General features: G+C 44.6%; 1 protein-coding gene across 1 annotated transcript in view; it reads left to right on the plus strand.

Moving 5' to 3' along the window:
• Positions 1 to 21490, plus strand: part of LOC126188556 (major facilitator superfamily domain-containing protein 6) — a 375350-nt gene that overhangs the window by 241398 nt on the left and 112462 nt on the right. The window contains exons 3-4 of the mRNA XM_049930156.1: positions 15165 to 15344; positions 20504 to 20826. Coding sequence (XP_049786113.1) covers positions 15165 to 15344; positions 20504 to 20826 — 503 coding nt within the window. The remainder of the gene's footprint in view (positions 1 to 15164; positions 15345 to 20503; positions 20827 to 21490) is intronic.

Here is a 21490-nt window from a genome sequence, read left to right on the forward strand (position 1 = left end):
CCACTTGGACAAATTGTTAGGTATATTGAGGTACCAAAATACAGTTTGTCAAAGCATCTGACAGCGCAATTGAGCCATTTGGTAGGAAAATTTGAGCACCAACTCCGCAAGTCAGACGATTTCGTTCGTCGGCTCAAGGACTTACGACTTTCGCCATCAGATATTCTCGTGAATTTTGACGTGGTCCCACTTTCTAGTCGAGTGGCAATGCACGAATCACTGTTGCTCATTGGCGAGAAGCACGTGCTCACCTCAAGCTATATTTGATTCAGTGACTAATACTTTCAAAAGAATGGCGGTGTCACAATGGGCAGTTTCTTGTCAACTATTGTAGCTACACTTTTTGTGAAAGTCGGCGGAGTTAAAAACCTACGTGCGTTTGGCGATGTGTGGATAACACTGTAATCTGCCCCTACAGCACTGCTTCACTGGATGTATATCTGCACCATCTGAATTCACTTCATTCGCACATCGATGGAGATGAAAGTAAAACGCCCAACTATCGTTCCTGGACGTGTTGGTACGGAGGAAAGAAGATTGTACACTGGGTTATGCTGTACACCGTAAACCTACACACGAACCTTATACTGACTGGTCACTACCCGTTAGGATTCTTCACAACAGTGACGTGCTTAGGACGCTGAACCACAGAGTACGGGCCGTGGTGATTTGGTGCTAGCCAAAATGCCTTTAAGGCGACAAAGACGCCATTATTAGCACCTCAATGAGTTTAAATGAGGTCGTGTAGTAGGGCTACGAGAAGCTGGATGTTCCTTCTGCTGCACAGCAGAAAGATTTAGCAGCAGTGTAGGACTATACATGACTGTTGGCAGCGGTGGTCACGAGAATGTACGTTCGCAAGAATACTGGGCTCCGGGTGGCGATGTTGCCCTACCGAGAGGGCAGACTAGCGTGTTCGGCCTATAGCTCTGGCGCATCGTACTGCGTCTGAACCAGCAACCAGAGCAGCAGTTGGCACCACTGTAACAAAACGAACGTCTACAAATCGGTTAATTCAAGTACAGCACCGAGCCAAACACCCTGCAGCGTGCATTCCACTGACCCCATCACCGCCGTAACATCAGTGGTATCAAGCGAGAGCTCAATGGAGGGCAGAGTGGAGATTAGTTGTGCTTTCTGATGAAAGCTGGCTCTGTCTCGATGCCAGTGACTGCGATGTGTTTGTTAGAAGGGGGCCAACTGAGGGCCAGCAACCAACTTGTCTGCGTTCCAGACATACTGGACCTACACCTGGAGTTATCGTCTGGGGTGCAATTTCATATGAGAGCAGCAGCACTCTCGTGGTTACCCCGCGCATTCTGACTGCAAATTTCTACGTCAGTCTGGTGATTCGACCTGTTGTACTGCCATTAGTGAACAGCGTTTTCTAACAAGATAACTCTCGCCCCCTGTTGTGACCAAACGTGTTCTACATAGCGACAACATGTTCCCTTGGCCTGTTTGAGCACTACATCTGTCTCCAATTGAGCATATATGGGACATCATCGGACGACAGCTCCAGCGTTATCCACGAACAGCATTAACCGTCACTGTATTGACCGACGGACTGCAACAGGTATGATACTAAAATGTAAACTTTCACGGCCGGAAATATCATGTCCATTATAATTATCCGGGCTGTTATGCCGTGGTCGGTTGATGAATGCTGTGGTGATTCCCAACGTTTCGTCTCCGACTGCGGGAGACATCTTCAAGGGGGTCCGTAGCTTGATGGAAGATCCAACACACACACAGGCTCGCTACTGACTGCTACGGACCCCCTTGAAGATGTCTCCCGCAGTCGGAGACGAAACGTTGGGAATCACCACAGCATTCATCAACCGACCACGGCATAACAGCCCGGATAATTATAATGCAACAGGTATGAAACTCGAGCCCACAGACTCACATCCGGCACCCTTACAACGCAATGCATGCACTCTTGCATACTTGCATTGAACATTCTGGTGGTTACAGCGATTGTCAATTCATTAGCAGTGACTTACCTCGTGTGTACATAGACCTGTGATCTTGTGATGTTGGTCACTTAAATACACTCCTGGAATTTGAAATAAGAACACCGTGAATTCATTGTCCCAGGAAGGGGAAACTTTATTGACACATTCCTGGGGTCAGATACATCACATGATCACACTGACAGAACCACAGGCACATAGACACAGGCAACAGAGCATGCACAATGTCGGCACTAGTACAGTGTATATCCACCTTTCGCAGCAATGCAGGCTGCTATTCTCCCATGGAGACGATCGTAGAGATGCTGGATGTAGTCCTGTGGAACGGCTTGCCATGCCATTTCCACCTGGCGCCTCAGTTGGACCAGCGTTCGTGCTGGACGTGCAGACCGCGTGAGACGACGCTTCATCCAGTCCCAAACACGCTCAATGGGGGACAGATCCGGAGATCTTGCTGGCCAGGGTAGTTGACTTACACCTTCTAGAGCACGTTGGGTGGCACGGGATACATGCGGACGTGCATTGTCCTGTTGGAACAGCAAGTTCCCTTGCCGGTCTAGGAATGGTAGAAAGATGGGTTCGATGACGGTTTGGATGTACCGTGCACTATTCAGTGTCCCCTCGACGATCACCAGTGGTGTACGGCCAGTGTAAGAGATCGCTCCCCACACCATGATGCCGGGTGTTGGCCCAGTGTGCCTCGGTCGTATGCAGTCCTGATTGTGGCGCTCACCTGCACGGCGCCAAACACGCATACGACCATCATTGGCACCAAGGCAGAAGCGACTCTCATCGCTGAAGACGACACGTCTCCATTCGTCCCTCCATTCACGCCTGTCGCGACACCACTGGAGGCGGGCTGCACGATGTTGGGGCGTGAGCGGAAGACGGCCTAACGGTGTGCGGGACCGTAGCCCAGCTTCATGAAGACGGTTGCGAATGGTCCTCGCCGATACCCCAGGAGCAACAGTGTCCCTAATTTGCTGGGAAGTGGCGGTGCGGTCCCCTACGGCACTGCGTAGGCTCCTACGGTCTTGGCGTGCATCCGTGCGTCGCTGCGGTCCGGTCCCAGGTAGACAGGCACGTGCACCTTCCGCCGTGGCGACAACATCGATGTACTGTGGAGACCTCACGCCCCACGTGTTGAGCAATTCGGCGGTACGTCCACCCGGCCTCCCGCATGCCCACTATACGCCCTCGCTCAAAGTCCGTCAACTGCACATACGGTTCACGTCCACGCTGTCGCGGCATGCTACCAGTGTTAAAGACTGCGATTGAGCTCCGTATGTCACGGCAAACTGGCTGACACTGACGGTGGCGGTGCACAAATGCTGCGCAGCTAGCGCCATTCGACGGCCAACACCGCGGTTCCTGGTGTGTCCGCTGTGCCGTGCGTGTGATCATTGCTTGTACAGCCCTCTCGCAGTGTCCGGAGCAAGTATGGTGTGTCTGACACACCGGTGTCAATGTGTTCTTTTTTCCATTTCCAGGAGTGTATGTTACCTAGAGAAATTTATTCCAGAAATCTCATTACTCTACATTAATAATGGTGCTATGATTTTTTTAATCGTCGGTGTATTTATGTGGCGTAGCAATCGACAGAAGCTAGCCGGAGGCAGCGTTCGATCGTGCAGAAGGGCGGCCACCATCAGAAAAGCGGCAGTGCTGTCGCGCGGGGGCTTCCTCTGAAAAGTGCTGCAAGCTACGAGGCTTCGCTCGGATTTTTAATATTAACAGCTCAGGGAGTGAGCTGTTAATCATGTACGGAAATTCAATTTGAGTGTTGAATTAGCTGAGAAGCCTAACTCCGCATCCAATTACCGACCGCCAGCCACAATGCGGGACCTTAATTATTACGGATATTGCATGCTATTTGTAAGCTTATGCTAATTTGTGATATCCTGTGTGGCACTCATGCGTTCTTCTTCACATCAGATATTAGGGTAATTAATTATTCTACAGGGAAACCGGTTCTACTACCGGCTCCTATCGCACTGTATCGTTAAAATTCTGCCTGCTATCAAGTAACCTCTTATTCTTCTCAGAACATTTCTTTGTACTCTTTGTGTTTTACCCACAGCTCTTTTTGTACGTACCCACCATTCCTCCCATGAACTACTATAAGAAACATAGTTATATAAAATTTTACTCGTCGAGACTTGTTTTCTGATTCGTGATGGATGGGGGCCCACGCATTTCCTGACATAATCATATTTACGTCTAGATCTGCATAGGTCTAGGGCAATCTGTCAAACAACCGAAGAAGAAAACGTTTTACAAAATGATGTACTCCACAATGATACTAGTTTCTTACCAGATATTTTCACAAAAAGTCCATCACTTCAATCCTAGAGGTCTCAACGTCTGATTATTTACAAAGATAACCCATGTGGTGTAGTGCTCTTGTATGTCATCTATGTCTTACAGCCTTAAGACATCGTCTACATCAAGTAAAAAATCTGGAGTACTGTTTTTGGAAACCTTTGTGTATACGTTGTTTCCAGTTTGAGGCAATACCATTAACACAGATATTAGAAGGAGTAGTTTATAGTCGGCACTGTTCTTGTACTCCATCATTTAGAAAAAATTTAACAGTCGTTGTTTAAGCTACGTTTATTATAACCTTTGCGTCCTTGTGCAAGATTTATTTAGCTTTTGTCAACTTGATGAGATAGTCTCTACTTACCATTACAGCCTGAAAGATATTGTCAGTGTTCGCTTACGGTCTATATAGTGCTGAACTGTGGGTGATTCTAACAACTCTAGAGCAGATGAACCGTGACCCAAGGAAGAAGTTTCTTATCTGTACCGATCTCCTCGGAGCCCTGCAGGCGACTTCACAGACGTACCCACCGGATTTAATATTCCAGCTGATTCAGGACTCCCGATACGTCTACATACTGAACTAAACTTAACTGCGTCCGAACAGGTCTTGGAAGGCCCAACGGTACCGACCGGCCGGCGTGTCATCCTCAGCCCACAGGCGTCACTGGATGACGATATGGAGGGGCACGTGGTCAGCACACCGCTCTCCCGGCCGTATGTCAGTTTACGAGACCGGAGCCGCTACTTCTCAGTTTGCGTCACAAGGGCAGAGTGCACCCGCGTGCCAACAGCGTTCGGCAGACCGGATGGTCACCCACCCAAGTGCTAGCCCAACCCGACAGCGCTTAACTTCGGTGATCTGACGGAAACCGCTGCAGCGGCAAGGCCGTTGACGATGCGTCTCCGTGGCCGAGGAAAATAGGTGGTATTCTGCTGGCTACCAGACCACACCGATATCCGTGGAAATGAGGCTGCTGACACTACAGTCAGGGAATATTTCCAGAAACACACTGCAGAAACATTTTCTCGCTGTTGAGCCAGAAAATCTAGGCCATTCAGAGATAGAGTGGCTGGAAAAGTCGGAAAATAAGCTGCTGTCTGTGAAACCAACTGTTCGGGCGTGGCGATACTCCATCTGGTCAAAGAGCTGGAATGAAATGGTACTGACAAGTCACCGTATAAGTCTTAGTCCTCTGACTTAAAGCAGCAGTAAACAATCTATTTTAACATATGAGGAGTTGAGTGTGGAACGTGTTTCAAAATTTTCTGAATTGTCTATATTCCATCATAAACTGTTAAGGTGGAGGTTTTAGTGTGCTGCGGACTAGCTGGGGCATCCTTTTTTGTTTAGTGATAATGCATCCACATGTGACGATTATGCCATTCTATATGTCCTCCCTTTCCCTTCGTCCACCATTTAAAAACTAACACTTGTAATAATTACTGTTTACGTTAACCTGTGACTTGATAAAAGACTATTAATCTCGGTTTATATGCTCTGAAACGTTGCCCATGTATATAAAATTTGACCCACAAGTGAGAAAACAAAATCAGATTAACTTTAAGTTTCGTAGCGGCGAGAACTTACGCAAAGCGCAACGGAATAATTAAAGGGTAGCCGAACAAATGTTAACTAACACAAAAGTGAAACTATAATCCTTACTATAGACGTAATCCACCAACTATACATGTACAGATGCAAATCGTGCTACGGTAATGTTTTTGCTGTCTGTACGCTACTACAACACCCAGTAAGTTTTAAAGAACTGAGCTTGCATGGTAGCAGAAATCATCTCAGTGTCTCTGTCTTCGGTGGCTTGTACCTCAGAGTTCAACTATGTCACAAACTTACCTGTATAGCTGAAAACTTTTGTCTCTCCTTTAGCGCAGCTTATTTTTTTTCTTTATTGTATTTGCTGCTGGCGTAATACGCCGCTCTGCAGCCCACAGATAAAGTTAAAAAACATAATGAGGAGATATAACAATAAAAAGAGGTGATAAAACGGTGGATGTTTGAAACTGGTACACGGCGAAAAAGTTGTGAAGAAATCATAAAAAAACAAAGAGGTCAGTGATACTGAATAAAAACACTTAGGAAAGAGACAGGCACAATTAAAAAACACGGCGACAGTCTGGTTTCTGTTCGCAACACTCTGAAAAAGGGATCACAACATTGAACACTCATGGAGAACACTTCACTATAGAGTACAAAGGCATATGCATATGGGGTGGAGGGGGGGGGGGAAGACACGGACAGATGACGGAGGAAAAAGGGGGAGAGTCGATGGAGGAAGAGCGTACAGAAAAAGGGGGGAGCAGGGCGGACGCGAGAAAGGAGTGGGTCAGACAGTGGAAGGGAAAGAAGGGGAAGCGAAAGGACTCCGGGGGAGAGAATGGAGTCAAGGAGTGGATAGGTGGAGAAAAAACAGGATGGAAGGAGGGGGAGAAGGAGCCCGGGAAAAGGACAGGGGAGGGAGGGGAGGTGAGTATCATAGTTGATAGGAGAGATAAATGGAGGGAGAGAGGGCACCATCTGGGAGGGGGAGTTGATGGAAGCTACCTTGGGAAAGGAGATGAAAGGAGATGAATGATGTAGAGGTGGAGTGTAGGGGGGACACAACGGTGAAGGCGTGACTGCAGGCAGGGGAGAGGAGCAACCAGGGGATGAGGGGGATCAAGTTGTGAGGAAGTGTAGAGGACACAGACATGTTCAAGGAAAAGGAGCAGATGGGGGAAAGGAATCAGGGCCTAGAGGATCCGCATGGGGGATGGGAGGCATATACGGAAGGTGAGGCGGAGTGCATGGTGCTTGAGGATCTGGAGGAACTGATGGAATTTGGGGGAGGAGGCGGATATCCAGGCAGGAATCGCACAACCTAGGATGGGACAGATTAAGGATTTGTAGATGTGAAGGGTAGTAGAGGGGTTCAACCCCCATGTCCAGCAGAGAGGAGTTTAAGGAGATGAAGGCAGTTGTGAGCTTTGGATTGGATAGAGCGGAGATGAGGGATCCAGGTGAGGTGACGGTCAATGGTGAGTCCAAGGTAGGTAAGTGTTGTGGATTGGCAAGACAGCCAACCCACTATGAGGAAGCCGAAAGGCACGCGTTTAAGCTCACGCAGGCTGGCATGAGGTCTGGAACAGGACAAGGTATTGAGACCAGCAAAAAACGTACGTATCTTCTGGAATACTTAACTTTAATCCATAATTGGTGAACATCGCTCTTGACGGTACATGTTTTACAGCATCAACAGTAACTGGTAATGGCGCCTTGCTAGGTCGTAGGAAATGACGTAGCTGAAAGCTATGCTAACTATCGTCTCGGCAAATGAGAGCGTAATTTGTCAGTGAACCATCGCTATCAAAGTCGGCTGTACAACTGGGGCGAGTGCTAGGAAGTGTCTCTAGACCTGCCACGTGGCGGCGCTCGGTCTGCAATCACTGATAGTGACGACACGCGGGTCCGACGTATACTAACGGACCGCGGCCGATTTAAAGGCTACCACCTAGCAAGTGTGGTGTCTGGCGGTGACACCACAGTAAGCGCTTGTGGTAAGGGAAAAGTCAAGGAGCCAGAAGGAGCGAGTGGTACGACCTACAATGATTGCCTGGGTCTTAGAAGGATTGATTTTGGACAGCCACCGGTCACACCATGTGGCAAAAAGGTCAAGGTGATTCTGGAGAAGGCGTTGGGACTGTTGAAGGGTATGAGCGAGGACAAAGAAGGCGGTGTCATCGGCATACTGCAGGAGGTGAACCGGTGGAGGGAGGGGGGTGGGGTTGGAAAATATCTGCCGTGTACAGGAGGTGGAGGAGAGTGGAGAGGACAGAGCCCTGATGGTGGTTTGTGGCCCAAGTCCTGGAAGCTAGGAGCAAGGGGAGGAGTGGAGGTATCCGGATGTTCGATGACGTCGGGGAAGAGGGAATAATCAAACTGAGGATCACCTCTTAAAATTATGATACGTGCGATGAGTGACAAGTAATTAAATGTCAAATTTCACATCGTACATAGTATATGTCAGAAAAGTCAACCACCAAATTGACGACATGAAGGGCATTGAACACGCCTATATACAAAGTTGGTTGGTTGGTTGTATGGGGAAGGAGATCAGACAGCGTGGTCATCGGTGTCATCGAATTAGGGAAGGAAGTCGGCCGTGCCCTTTCAGAGGAACTATCCCGGCATTTGCCTGGAGTGATTTAGGGAAATCACGGAAAACCTAAATCAGGATGGCCGGACGCGGGATTGAACCGTCGTCCTCCCGAATATATACAAAGTGTGAGCGCTAGTGTACATACAACCTGTATTAAATTCTGCGACTGTTGAAGCGAAGTATGCCTTAAATCTTATGAAACCATACAAAAAAGGATTAACAAAAGATAATAAACAATGGACCAAGCGCTAAGCAAACAGATCTATAAATATATCATTATTACTATGGAAAGGAATAAATGAAGGAACTGTTCAAATTTTATTACGAACTTTATGGAGACGCCATAGGCCACCGGAACAGCGGCGATACGTTGAACTGTTTAGTATCTTGCACGTACTATATACGATGCGAAAATTGACATTTAATTGTTTGCCGCTCATCTCACGTATCACATACTTTTAGGGATGTAACTCTGTTTTATTGACTCTGTAGCAAAGGTATGTCGCGGTTCTTAAGCTTAACTATTTTACATCTATTTCAACAAATCTGTTTTACTTCCGTTGTTCAATCTTTGGATTTTTATTTTTAACATACTTACTTTACGTATGTATTTTTGCCAATCCTTTTTAGGACACAATCGTCCGATTCCTATTTTGACGTTGGCATGCCAATAATTTGAGGCTATTTCACTTCTGAAGATTACAGTTTAAACTGTCGAAACAGGTAAAGCGAAGCAAATAAAGGTTTCCTTGTGGAGTTGACGACTGGCTTTTTACCTCTGTTGGAATCACTATCATGTTCACACTTAATGCAATGTTAAATAAGTCAATAGAGTATATCATATTTCGTATTTCAATCCAGTTCAATAGTGTCTTTGTATTGCCATACAGATACCACAGACAAAAGAAAATTAGACGATAATAGCATGAAGTATTATTTGATAAGTGGAGCCAAACAACTTCAAACCTTATATGATTGATATATAACTGGCTATTGATCCCATGTGTCGTGAAAAGTTGAGTGTGTGAACGAAGACTTTACATTTCCTACTTTACTACGTATCGCAAAAATAAATCTAACACTATATAACCTGAAAACCACGTGACGTACTGTCGTATAACTGCAACCCAGGTGTGTTAACCAGCAACCATCCCGGTATAATTAAGAACGAAGTCGGTTCAGAATGCGCAATTCACTATGAGAAGACAAGCATCAACTCTGCGAGGTAAAATAGGCGCGTTGACATCACGGAAAGCCGAGGAAGGCAAAAGTGTGTCTCACAAGGGAAAGGCCTCAGACACGGCCAACAGATTCGGCTCAAATTTGGCAGGTCGCTTGTGTACAACCTAAAACGAAGTAATCTAAGTTATTTTGGGTCAACACCCCCGCGTTTTTGAGAAAATCACCCCTAAAGGTTGTGAAGAACAATTGACTCAAAATTGGAGGGATCGATAGATAATTGTAAGTAGAGCATTTTATATCATCAGGTATGGGGTCCGCAAACGCAAACTTTTCCAGAAATCGAGGAAAGAAACTTATATAACTGCCACTTCTGTACCCACGTGGTAAACGCTATTCGGCGACAGGGCCGATGGCGCATCGGCCAAGGTACCTGGCTGGGACTCGAAGAACCCGGGTTCGAATCTGGAAAGATATGACACAACAAACAATAACTAGTTGCTACAGCATAAACAGACGAGCTAATTACTACAAACTACATACAGTACTCGTCATATGTTACTTACGGAAGGACACTGTATTCATTCACGAAACGTATTTCATTCGGCGCATTAACGATGGAAAAATCATTACATGTATCCGCGAGGTTCGCGGCAGCCTAATGACGGAAAACAACTCTTTCCGATTGACTTCTATAAGGCTCGTGCTGGAAACCTTCACTCTTCTAGGTTCATCACTATGATATGACGAGGAGGCAACCGGGACAACTTAACTCTCCGCGCGTGCATTCTGTCCCGTGCCTCGCTGTAAACAAGCGTCGCGCGGTTGGCTATCTGTGATCCCTTGTGAGGAATTCGCAGCACTCTTACTCGGAGTTGTTTTCATGCGACAAGGCTTAAAAGTTTAATACTTTACTAACTCACGGCGTTTGGGAAATTAGTTTGCCTACCTTATTATTATCATTCCTTATTGATTTACTTACCTTATTAACCCTCCTATCCCTATCAATTCAGATATGGAAAAATACAAACGAAAAGAATAACATCCGCTATGTTTCTTCGAGATTCGCACCCGGGTTCTCCCATTCCGAGCCAGTTACCTTGGCCATTGCGCTATCGGCGCTGCCGGCGAAAAACGTTTTGCATGTCGGTACAGAAGCGGCAGTTGTAAAAGTTCTTACCACAATTTCTGGAAAAGAATGCGTTTTGGGACCCCATACCTGATGATGTAAAATGCTCTACTTATAATTATCTATCGACCCCGCCAGTTTTGAGTTGATTCCTCTTCATAACCTTTAGGGGTGATTTTCTCAAAAACGAGTGGGTGTTGATCCAAAATATCTTAGACTCCTTCGATTTATGTTGTACACAAGCGACTTGCCAAATTTGAGCCGAATCGGTTGGCCGTGTCTGAGGCCTTCCCCTTGTCAGTCTGCCTGCCACTAGGTCTCGCCGACCGGTTCTGGCGCCAAGCTTCCCTACTTGTTGAATCCCGTCAAAGCTAGGACGATTTGCTAACATACAACTTTTAGTTACCGTCCAAAGATGTACCATCCCTGCAGACAGATAAAGGATTACAGATATTTGAGACAGACAAGTGCCTATCGGCGCGCACTTGTACATGGTATGAAAGGCGTCTAACAACAAACGTCTTTCCAGGTATTTGTGTGTGTTTCACAAGAGAATTTATAGGAATTGTTTTATGAATCCATTCTATAATTTTAAACACTTTTTCTCAACTCAACCACATTCGCCTCTCCAGACTTCAGTACGGGCGTTAAAGACCTTTCTGTCGGGTGCCTGTATAATTGTAAAGACGCCATTATCAACAACTCACTGAGTTTGAACGAAGCCGTCTAAAAGAGCTACGAGAAGTTTTTTGTTCCTTCTGTGATATTGGAAAAAGACTTGGTAGAAATGTAGCCACTGTACATGACTGCAAGCAGCAGTGGTCACGACAATGTACGGTCGCAAGGAGACTGGCTCTGGACGCCCACGTGGCACTACTGAGAGGCGCATCGTACTGCATCTGCACCAGAAACTGGAGCAGTAGTAGGCTCCAGAGTGACACAACGAATTGAGTGACACAACTGTTACAAATCGGTTACTTCGAGTAGAACTCCGAAAAAGACCCCACTTACGGCTTCAGTGGTGTCAAGCAAGAGCTCATTAGGGTTAGTGCGGAGGTCTGTTGCGTTTTCTGATGAAAGCTGGTTCCATCTCGGTACCAGTAACAACCTTGTGTTGGTTAGGAGGTCAGTTGAGGACCTGCAATCAACCTGTTTGCATGCTAGACACACTGGACCTTCTTCTGGAGTTACAACTCCAGCGTCACCCACAACCAGCGTTAATAGTCTCAGTATTGACCGACCAGTTGCAACAGACATGGAACTTTATCACAGAAACTGACATTCGTCACCTGTACAACACAATGCATTCAACGTTCTGGCGGCTACACCGGTTATTAACGTACGAGGCGTGTTTTTTAAGTAAGTGCCGTTTTGAAATTAAAAAACAACGTGCTAAGATATCTCAATAATTTTATTTTTACATGAAATCCTGTACCTTAATCTACGCACTGACGCCATTACAGTCTGATTCTTCCTTGTTTACGTTGTGTACTGAGTATTTAAGATGCCTCCGATAATCGTGAGTCCCGCCGACTGTGAAGTACGGGCTGTTATAAGATTTCTTAGTGCTAAAGGCCTAAGAGCGATCGATATTGATCGTGAGATCTGTGCAGTTTACCGAGAAAACATTATGAATGATGGAATGGTAAGAAAGTGGGTTAGAGCATTAAAAGATGGCCGCATAAATGTGGATGATGAACAACGGAGTGGGCGTCCTTGGGTCGTTAATGAAAGTTTGGTGCAGGAAGTGAGAGAAAACAGACGCTTACGATTTCCTCCTTGCGGGATGACTTTCCAAATGTTTCTCGTAGTGTTTTGTATGGCATTGTGACCGAGCACTTGAATTACCGAAAATTGTGCTCACGTTGGGTACCGAAAATGTTGACGGATGTGCACAAAACCAAACGTTTAGACAGTGCATTGATTTTCCTTCGGCGGTACCACAACGACGGTGATGATTTCTTAAGCCAAATTGCTACGGGCGATGAAACGTGGGTGGCCTACGTCACACCAGAATCAAGGCAACAGTCCATGGAAGTTCAGCAAGGACATCGTTTTGCTGCAAGACAATGCCCGTCCGCATGTGGCGAATCAGACCAAAGATCTCATCACATCTTTTCGATGGGAAACTCTAGATCATCCTCCGTACAGTCCGATCTTGCGCCCTGCACTTGAAGAAACACCTGGGCGATCAGCGTCTTCAAGACGATGACAAAATCAAAACAGTGGTGATGCAGTAGTTAACAAGTCAGGCAGCAGACTTCTATGAGGAGGGTATTCAAAAACTGGCACAAGGTTATGCCAAGTGCCTCAATATTGACGGAAATTATGTAGAAAAGAAGATTAAGGTACAGGCTTTCATGTAAAAATAAAATTATTGAGATATCTTCTTGTTGTTGTGGTCTTCAGTCCTGAGACTGGTTTGATGCAGCTCTCCATGCTACTCTATCCTGTGCAAGCTTCTTCATCTCCCAGTACTTACTGCAACCTACGTCCTTCTGAATCTGCTTAGTGTATTCATCTCTTGGTCTCCCTCTATAATTTTTACCCTCCACACTGCCCTCCAATGCTAAATTTATGATCCCTTGATGCCTCAGAACATGTCCTACCAACCGGTCCCTTCTTCTTGTCAAGTTGTGTCACAAACTCCTCTTCTCCCCAATTCTATTCAATACCTCCTCATTAGCTATGTGATCTACCCATCTAATCTTCAGCATTCTTCTGTAGCACCACATTTCGAAAGCTTCTATTCTCTTCTTGTCCAGACTATTTACCGTCCATGTTTCACTTCCATACATGGCTACACTCCATACAAATACTTTCAGAAATGACTTCCTGACACTTAAATCTATACTCGATGTTAACAAATTTCTCTTCTTCAGAAACGCTTTCCTTGCCATTGCCAGTTTACATTTTATATCCTCTCTACTTCTACCATCATCAGTTATTTTGCTCCCCAAATAGCAAAACTCCTTTACTGCTTTAAGTGTCTCATTTCCTAATCTAATTCCCTCAGCATCACCCGACTTCATTCGACTACATTCCATTATCCTTGTTTTGCTTTTGTTGATGTTCATCTTATATCCTCCTTTCAAGACGCTGTCCATATCTTAGCACGTCTTTTTTTAATTTCAAAACGGTACTTAATTAAATAACACGCCTCGTACCAGCATTTCACATTTGCAATGGCTTATCTCGCACTTAGATTACGTTGTGAACTTGCAATGTTTCTCACATAAATATTTTACCCACACAAATGTATTCCCGAAATTTCATTACTCCACATTAATCATTTTTTGGTGTCGGGGTTTCTTTCTTTCAGTGTGATTACAATGTGTCATGTGACGTCCGACAGGTAATATTTTGGTTCTCACAATTGTTGTGATTTTTCTTTGATTTCTGCCACAGATTGTGTTTAGATTAGATTAGATTAATACTAGTTCCATGGATCATGAATACGATATTTCGTAATGATGTGGAACGAGCCAAATTTTACAATACGTGACATAATAAAGTTAATTTAACAACATAATTAAGTTAATGTAACAACTTTTTTAATAATTTTTTGTTTTTTTTTCTTTTTTTATTGATTTATATCTAAAAATTCCTCTATGGAGTAGAAGGAGTTGTCATTCAGAAATTCTTTTAATTTCTTCTTAAATACTTGTTGGTTATCTGTCAGACTTTTGATACTATTTGGTAAGTGACCAAAGACTTTAGTGGCAGTATAATTCACCCCTTTCTGTGCCAAAGTTAGATTTAATCTTGAATAGTGAAGATCATCCTTTCTCCTAGTATTGTAGTTATGCACACTGCTATTACTTTTGAATTGGGTTTGGTTGTTAATAACAAATTTCATAAGAGAGTATATATACTGAGAAGCTACTGTGAATATCCCTATATCCTTAAATAAATGTCTGCAGGATGATCTTGGGTGGACTCCAGCAATTTTTCTGATTAGACGCTTTTGTGCAATAAATACTTTATTCCTCAGTGATGAATTACCCCAAAATATGATGCCATATGCAAGCAATGAGTGAAAATAGGCGTAGTAAGCTAATTTGCTAAGATGTTTATCACCAAACTTTGCAATGACCCTTATTGCATAAGTAGCTGAACTCAAACGTTTCAGCAGATCATCAATGTGTTTCTTCCAATTTAATTTCTCATCCATGGACACACCTAAAAATTATGAATATTCTACCTTAGCTATATGCTTCTGATTAAGGTCTATATTTATTAATGGCGTCATACCATTTACTGTACGGAACTGTATGTACTGTGTCTTATCAAAATTCAGTGAGAGTCCGTTTACAAGGAACCACTTAGTAATTTTCTGAAAGATATTATTGACAATTTCATCAGTTAATTCTTGTTTCGGTTGGCTGCCCTGTCCCGCAGGTGGAGAGGGCGCTGCTGGAGGCGGAGCCGCGGACTCGGCACGTGCGCTCCCCGACGCCGCTGCGGCACGTGTACCCCGGCCAGTCGCCGCTCGAGGTGAAGTACGCCAACAACTACGACGAGGCGCACCACTCCAGCTGGGTGTCGCCGCTCTTCAGCTCCATTGTCTACCGCACGCAGGTCAGTCTTGCTCTCTCCCCAGCCACTTGCTGCCTCTAGGTCAGTCCTTCGCACAACCGCCCCAACCTGGAGGACGGAGGACTTGTCTACCAGGGTCACCTCCTCTTAGGAGAGTTGCCTTGACTGTGGGTAGATGTCTCTCCTGCATCACTTTCCTTCTTCCCCTGAAAGCAGGGCTGCTTCATCCGTCATCTCAGTTTCTCCGATGGTCTCCATCTCCGCCTTCATGCAGTTGAAGTTGAGGCGTAGCGCCGTATAACGATCCTGCCTTGGAGGCCGTTAAGTGGGAGATGTGTCTAAGTACTGGAGAGTAACAGATGGTGACGGGAGACTGGACGCGCACGTAGTTTATGTATTAGCTGATAGAGGACTGTATTGGATAGGGGGACTTAGAGAGCCTGTATAGGGAGAGAGTGGCCAACCGGACGACACGGCGGCCATTTTTCTGCCAAACTGCGGGCGGGACTTTTGAATGGCCAGTAGTGGAAAAGTGGAGTACACACTCACCGAATCAAAAGCACGAGACAATATGGCGAAATCATTCGTTATATGGCTTTCTTTACAGATATAATATACTCATAGTAGCCTACTACGCACAGCACAGGACAGGACAATTTGATACAGTGGCTGTAAAAATTATTCGTTACTTGCATTTATCTCCTTTAAAGTTTGTTTACTAGACATATTACAATGAAAGTAACGTAAATAAAAAGAATATAGTGTATAGCATTTGTTTTGCATCGGAAGTGCATAACGCTAAAGATTTAACGTACCTGTATTACGTCAGATGAATGAAAGTCGTAAGCAGTTGTTTACTTGTGACATGCAAAAAGTGTGAGACGTATTAGTACTTCTTGTCACGTCTTCAGACTTTTTGCATGTCACAAGTAAACAACTGCTTACGACTTTCTTTCATATATATATATATATATATATATATATATATATATATATATATATATATATATATATATATATATCTGAATACCTCTTGTAGATACCAAACGAAAAATATTACAAAAATCAGGTAATGTTACATGTAGGCTACTGTAATAACGACCAAATATAACAAGAAAACTACCGTATCCCTTCTACCCCACAGTAAGTAAGCCTATTAAAAACTGTCTTCAAGAGTACCTGCAATTATTTACTACGAATAATGTTTGAGCAACCACGAAAACTGCGGAAAACGTGCTTACCACGTGCCTGCGTCAACAGTCAGTCAATAATACTGAAACCAAAATAATGCCTAGTGTTCTGATTCGGAAAGAAATAAAGTTTGACGCTATAAAGTCGAATGAAAATGCACGACAATTACAGGAACTTTCCGTTTCCAGCAAGGACTGTCAGATATTGGCCTCAGAAAAGCTTGTGATGCTACCAGTATGCACGAACTGTTAAAGAAATCACAAAACGCTTCATTATTTCAACTCGTATTTAAGATCGCAAACGCTAATTACGTACTAAAAACGATAGACAACTAAATCTAACATGCATGCACAACGCATAACAAGTCTCTCAATAATTCAAATACCTTTTAATCGTTTCGAAAAGTCCTCTGAACTTCACTTCAACTCAAAAGCACGGCGAACATAGGAAGTGCGAGAGACGTTTGGCAGATAAATGGCGCCAAAGCTAATCAACCAATCACGAGCAACTTCACCTATGGCCACTCTCTCTGTATACAGGGTCTCTAGGGGGACAGTGATTTTAGTTTCAATTCTGCCCACTAGAGTGCACTAAAGTAATTGAATGTTTTTCATAAACTGTTCTAGTATTTTCATAAAGTGTTATATGTCTTTTTATGTATGTAAAATGTTGTAAATGTGTTTTAGCAGTACGAATGATGCGTGAGGGTGGTTTAAGGTTAATATGGAGATAATTGTTTAACGAGTTATGTAGTAGGATATAGTGTGGGAACATTTCGAAGAAGTATGGATATGGACAAAGGGGATTTTTCTAGAATAGATTTGTAAAGTAAGTTTATGGTAAAGGGAAAGTTAATTCAGGTATAAATAACAACAATAAATAACTTTATGCATAAGCAAAACTTCAGCATATTAGATAATTACGTCGGTAAAAAGTGCAATGGTGAGGTTTACTATTTTGCGATTGGTTATGGATGAAAAGCGCGGACTGACGTGGGAGAGTGTTGTTTTTCTATTGGCTGTTGAGTAAACTGATCAATGGTAAAGCAGTATTCTTCGCGCGGCTTTCTCTGCTGGTAGAGAAGACTTAGAGTATTCTAGGGAGGAGTCGAAGCCTAGCCATCAAACAGACAGGCCGTGTGTAGTAGTAGTTCCGATTGAAACGATAAGTTGCAGGATCTAGCAGTGTTTCATACATCAAAAGTGTTGGAAAGTGACGGCATAATTATTCCAATGTGTGTGTAGAAATTTCGGAATTTTTAAGTGAATTTTGTGACGAGAAAAGACATAAATTCCTCGTGGCGTATTGAGCAGGTCGGTGGCTAAAAACTGTGACTGCATTTTGTACCGACAGACTTAATATTTGGCGAGCATTATCAATAAAAAAAAACAATCAGTATTTTTGTAGCTATTACGTTTTCGGGAAATGCAACACCATAAACTTGCTAACGTGAGTGAAAGGGATTATGAGTGACTGTGTTAAGACTAACACGGGCTTGGCAGTGATACTTGTTCACCTAAGTTTCAGAATATATTAATTGAGGACAAAATTTCTAACCTTTCAGTTCGTGTTTCCCCCGAAACGTAGATTAGTGACTTTAATTGCACCCTGGTTCACGTCGAAGTACAGTAGGCTTCACTCGGCTTCCCTACTGATGATCTTCTGAGACAATGTTCACAGGTAGGTGCAGGTCCGCCGTAAAGGGACGATAAAAATAGAGCAACACTTCGCCACCTAGAATTTCGAAATAAACATCTCGGTTTATGCTCTCGGTAAACTGCATCATTGAGGCAAATTCATGATACGAAGCCGGCCGCAGTGGTCTAGCGGTTCTGGCGCTGCAGTCCGGAACCGCGGGACTGCTACGGTCGCAGGTTCGAATCCTGTCTCGGGCATCGGTGTGTGTGATGTCCTTAGGTTAGTTAGGTTTAAGTAGTTCTAAGTTCTAGGGGACTTATGACCTAAGATGTTGAGTCCCATAGTGCTCAGAGCCATTTAAACCATTTTCATGATACGAAAAACGCCCGCAACAACAGGGAAGATATTTGACTGGAAGATCGATGTGCATTCTCACTGTGTTTTCATTTGTTTACTGTCAACTCCGGCAAGTGGACGAATTGTCTATACCGCGGATACCTGCTCTGTGTGCTAGTGCACCAAAGTCAGTTACGTATTGTGTTTGTAATAATGACATGTCCACGTAAATGGTGCAATGTGACACATTTTTGAACTGGTTTTGAGGGGTCGATGTGAATTACCGAATAAATATATAGGGTGCTAAAAAAAAGTCGTACTGCTGTTCATATCTAACAAGGGAACCTCCCCATCGCACGCCCCTCAGATTTAGTTATAAGTTGGCACAGTGGATAGGCCTTGAAAAACTGAACACAGATCAATCGAGAAAACAGGAAGAAGTTGTGTGGAAGAATGAAAAAAATAAGCAAAATATACAAACTGAGTAGTCCATGCGGAAGATAGGCAACAACAAGGATACTATAAGCTCTGAAGCCCCGTGGTCCTGTGGTTAGCATGAGCACCTGCGGAACAAGAGGTTCTTGGTTCAAGTCTTCCCTCGAGTGAAAAGTTTATTTTCGCAAAGTTATGATCTGTCCGTTCGTTCATTGACATTTCTGTTCACTGTAATAAGTTTACTGTCTGTGTTTTGCGACCGCACCGCAAAACCGTGCGATTAGCAGACGAAAGGACGTGCCTCTCCAATGGGAACCGAAAAGATTTGATCGCAAAGGTCATAGGTCAACCGATTCCTCCACAGTAAAACACGTCTGATATATTCTATACGACACTGGTAACGGTATGTGCGTCACATGACAGGAATATCTTGTCGACCCACCTAACTTGTACACTTGGCGAATGGGTTTTACCTTGCCCGATTTAGGTTTTCTTGTGGATGTGATAATCACTCCCAAAAAGTGATGAAAACATAAGAGTGTGTTACATAAACTGCAACAAATGAATGCAACAGTTTCACAGTCGCACAGTTTTCCCTATGCTCTGTCAAAACATATGTTTTTAACGGTTTTTAACGTTTTCAAATTTTTCCCTATGTAGACCGTCAAATCCTGCTGATGTCCAAGCAAATCTGAACATGTCCTGGAATTTTGGAGAGCGAAGTTGATTATGTGTGAGTGCCTGAACTTTGATAATTGTCTGAAAATAAGAAATTAAACTCTTCGCTCGAGGGAAGACTTGAACCAAGGACCTCTCGGTCTGCAGGTGCTCACGCAAACCACGGGACCACGGTGCTCCTAGGCTCGACCGTCTCCTTGATGTTGCCTATGTTGCGCATGGACTACTCAGTTTGTATATTTTGCTTATTTTTTTCGTAGTTCCACAGAACTTCTTCCTGTTTTCTCGATTGATCTGTGTTCAGTTTTTCAAGGCCTATCCACTGTGCCAACTTATAACTAAATCTGAGGGGGGTGCGATGGGGAGGTTCCCTTGTAAGTAACAAATAAAATTGCAAAAAAGCAGTCATGCTCGTTAATAACCCTCCTGGTAGCCAAACAGTACTTGCTTGGTAAATGATTTATTTTGTTCTACAGAAAAAGTTATTTGGAGTGGCCAACATAAACGGGACACTCTATAGTTTTCAATAAATCCACATCTTGCCATCATCATATATCTAACAGTGTCTACCGTGGTTTATCAGTCTGGTGACCTTTTCACATAGTTCGACATTCCAGTTGCATTGTGCCTCCATCTCATTCTACTTCCTATGCCATGTGACCTGTAGTGAACACATATGGAGTGGTGACTTCTGTGCCCTACAGCGAGGAGTTTCTTCCAGATGGCATGAGTGATCACCAGTTGTTGCTGTCCAGAAGCGAATTAGCGGCTGATGTGTTGCATTGCGGGTCACTTCTCCATCGGTACGGCTCCGAATTAATAGACAGTGGACCCCATCATCAACGTTCTGTTGCTTATGGCAGACTGTGGTGGCTGTGTTCTCCCCAAATCAAAGTAAGAGTTGCCCTCTATGCTGTCGACAGGACATAGAGAAGGCGTTCTTCCTGCTGCTGCTGCTGGTGCTGATCGGGGAGTTCTTCAGCGCGCCGGCCATCACGCTGGCCGACTCCGCGGTGATCACGCTGCTGGGCGAGGACGCCGACCGCTACGGCTACCAGCGCATGTTCGGCTCGCTGGGCTGGGGGCTCGCCATGTTCTTCGTCGGCATCGCTCTCGACCACTCGACCGCCTTCCCGGACCACCCGTGCGGTCCGGACGCGCACGAGAAGAACTACACCATCTGCTTCGCCACGTTCTCCGTGCTGATGGGCTGCGCCTTGATCACCGCCACGCAGATCAACTTTCGGTAAGTCATTCCTTGACAGACGCTCTGGTCTTATGTCGCAGAGCTCAAGTCGCTAAATTCTAAGTACCATCATTCCTGTAAGAAATGTTCAGACGTGTGTGAAATCTTATGGGACTTAACTGCTCAGATCATCAGTCCCTAAGCTTACACACTACTTAACCTAAATCATCCTAAGGACAAACACAGACACCCATGCCCAAGGAAGGACTCGAACCTCCGCCGGGACCAGCTGCACAGTCCATGACCGCGCCCCCTAGACCGCTCGGCTAATCCCGCGTGGCATTCCTGTAAGAGATAAAGCAAATAACTATTTCATAATTTGAAAACTCACGGAAATGCAGAGCCGTGAAATCGTCTAAAGTGACAGATATTTCAGAAGGCAAACCCCCCTCCCCCCCCCCCCCCCCCGTCATTCTCCCAGTTGCTCATATCTTGCTCATCGGATGCCCAGCCATAGGCTACAGAAATGAGCAAATACACCTTGGAATCATGTTATCTACCAACCAACCAGTAAAATCAGAGAGACTCACAGTCAATGCCTTCTCTAAGGGAACAATTCATTGCACAGAGAACTGACTGTAACTCACTTAATCCCCCAGTCATTTTAGCAAAGAAGCAAATGGGTGCTGCGCCGAATTCAAACAAAACCCTATGTCGTTGTACA

This window comes from Schistocerca cancellata, chromosome 5 (genome assembly GCF_023864275.1).
Source record: "Schistocerca cancellata isolate TAMUIC-IGC-003103 chromosome 5, iqSchCanc2.1, whole genome shotgun sequence".
Lineage (NCBI taxonomy): Eukaryota > Metazoa > Arthropoda > Insecta > Orthoptera > Acrididae > Schistocerca > Schistocerca cancellata.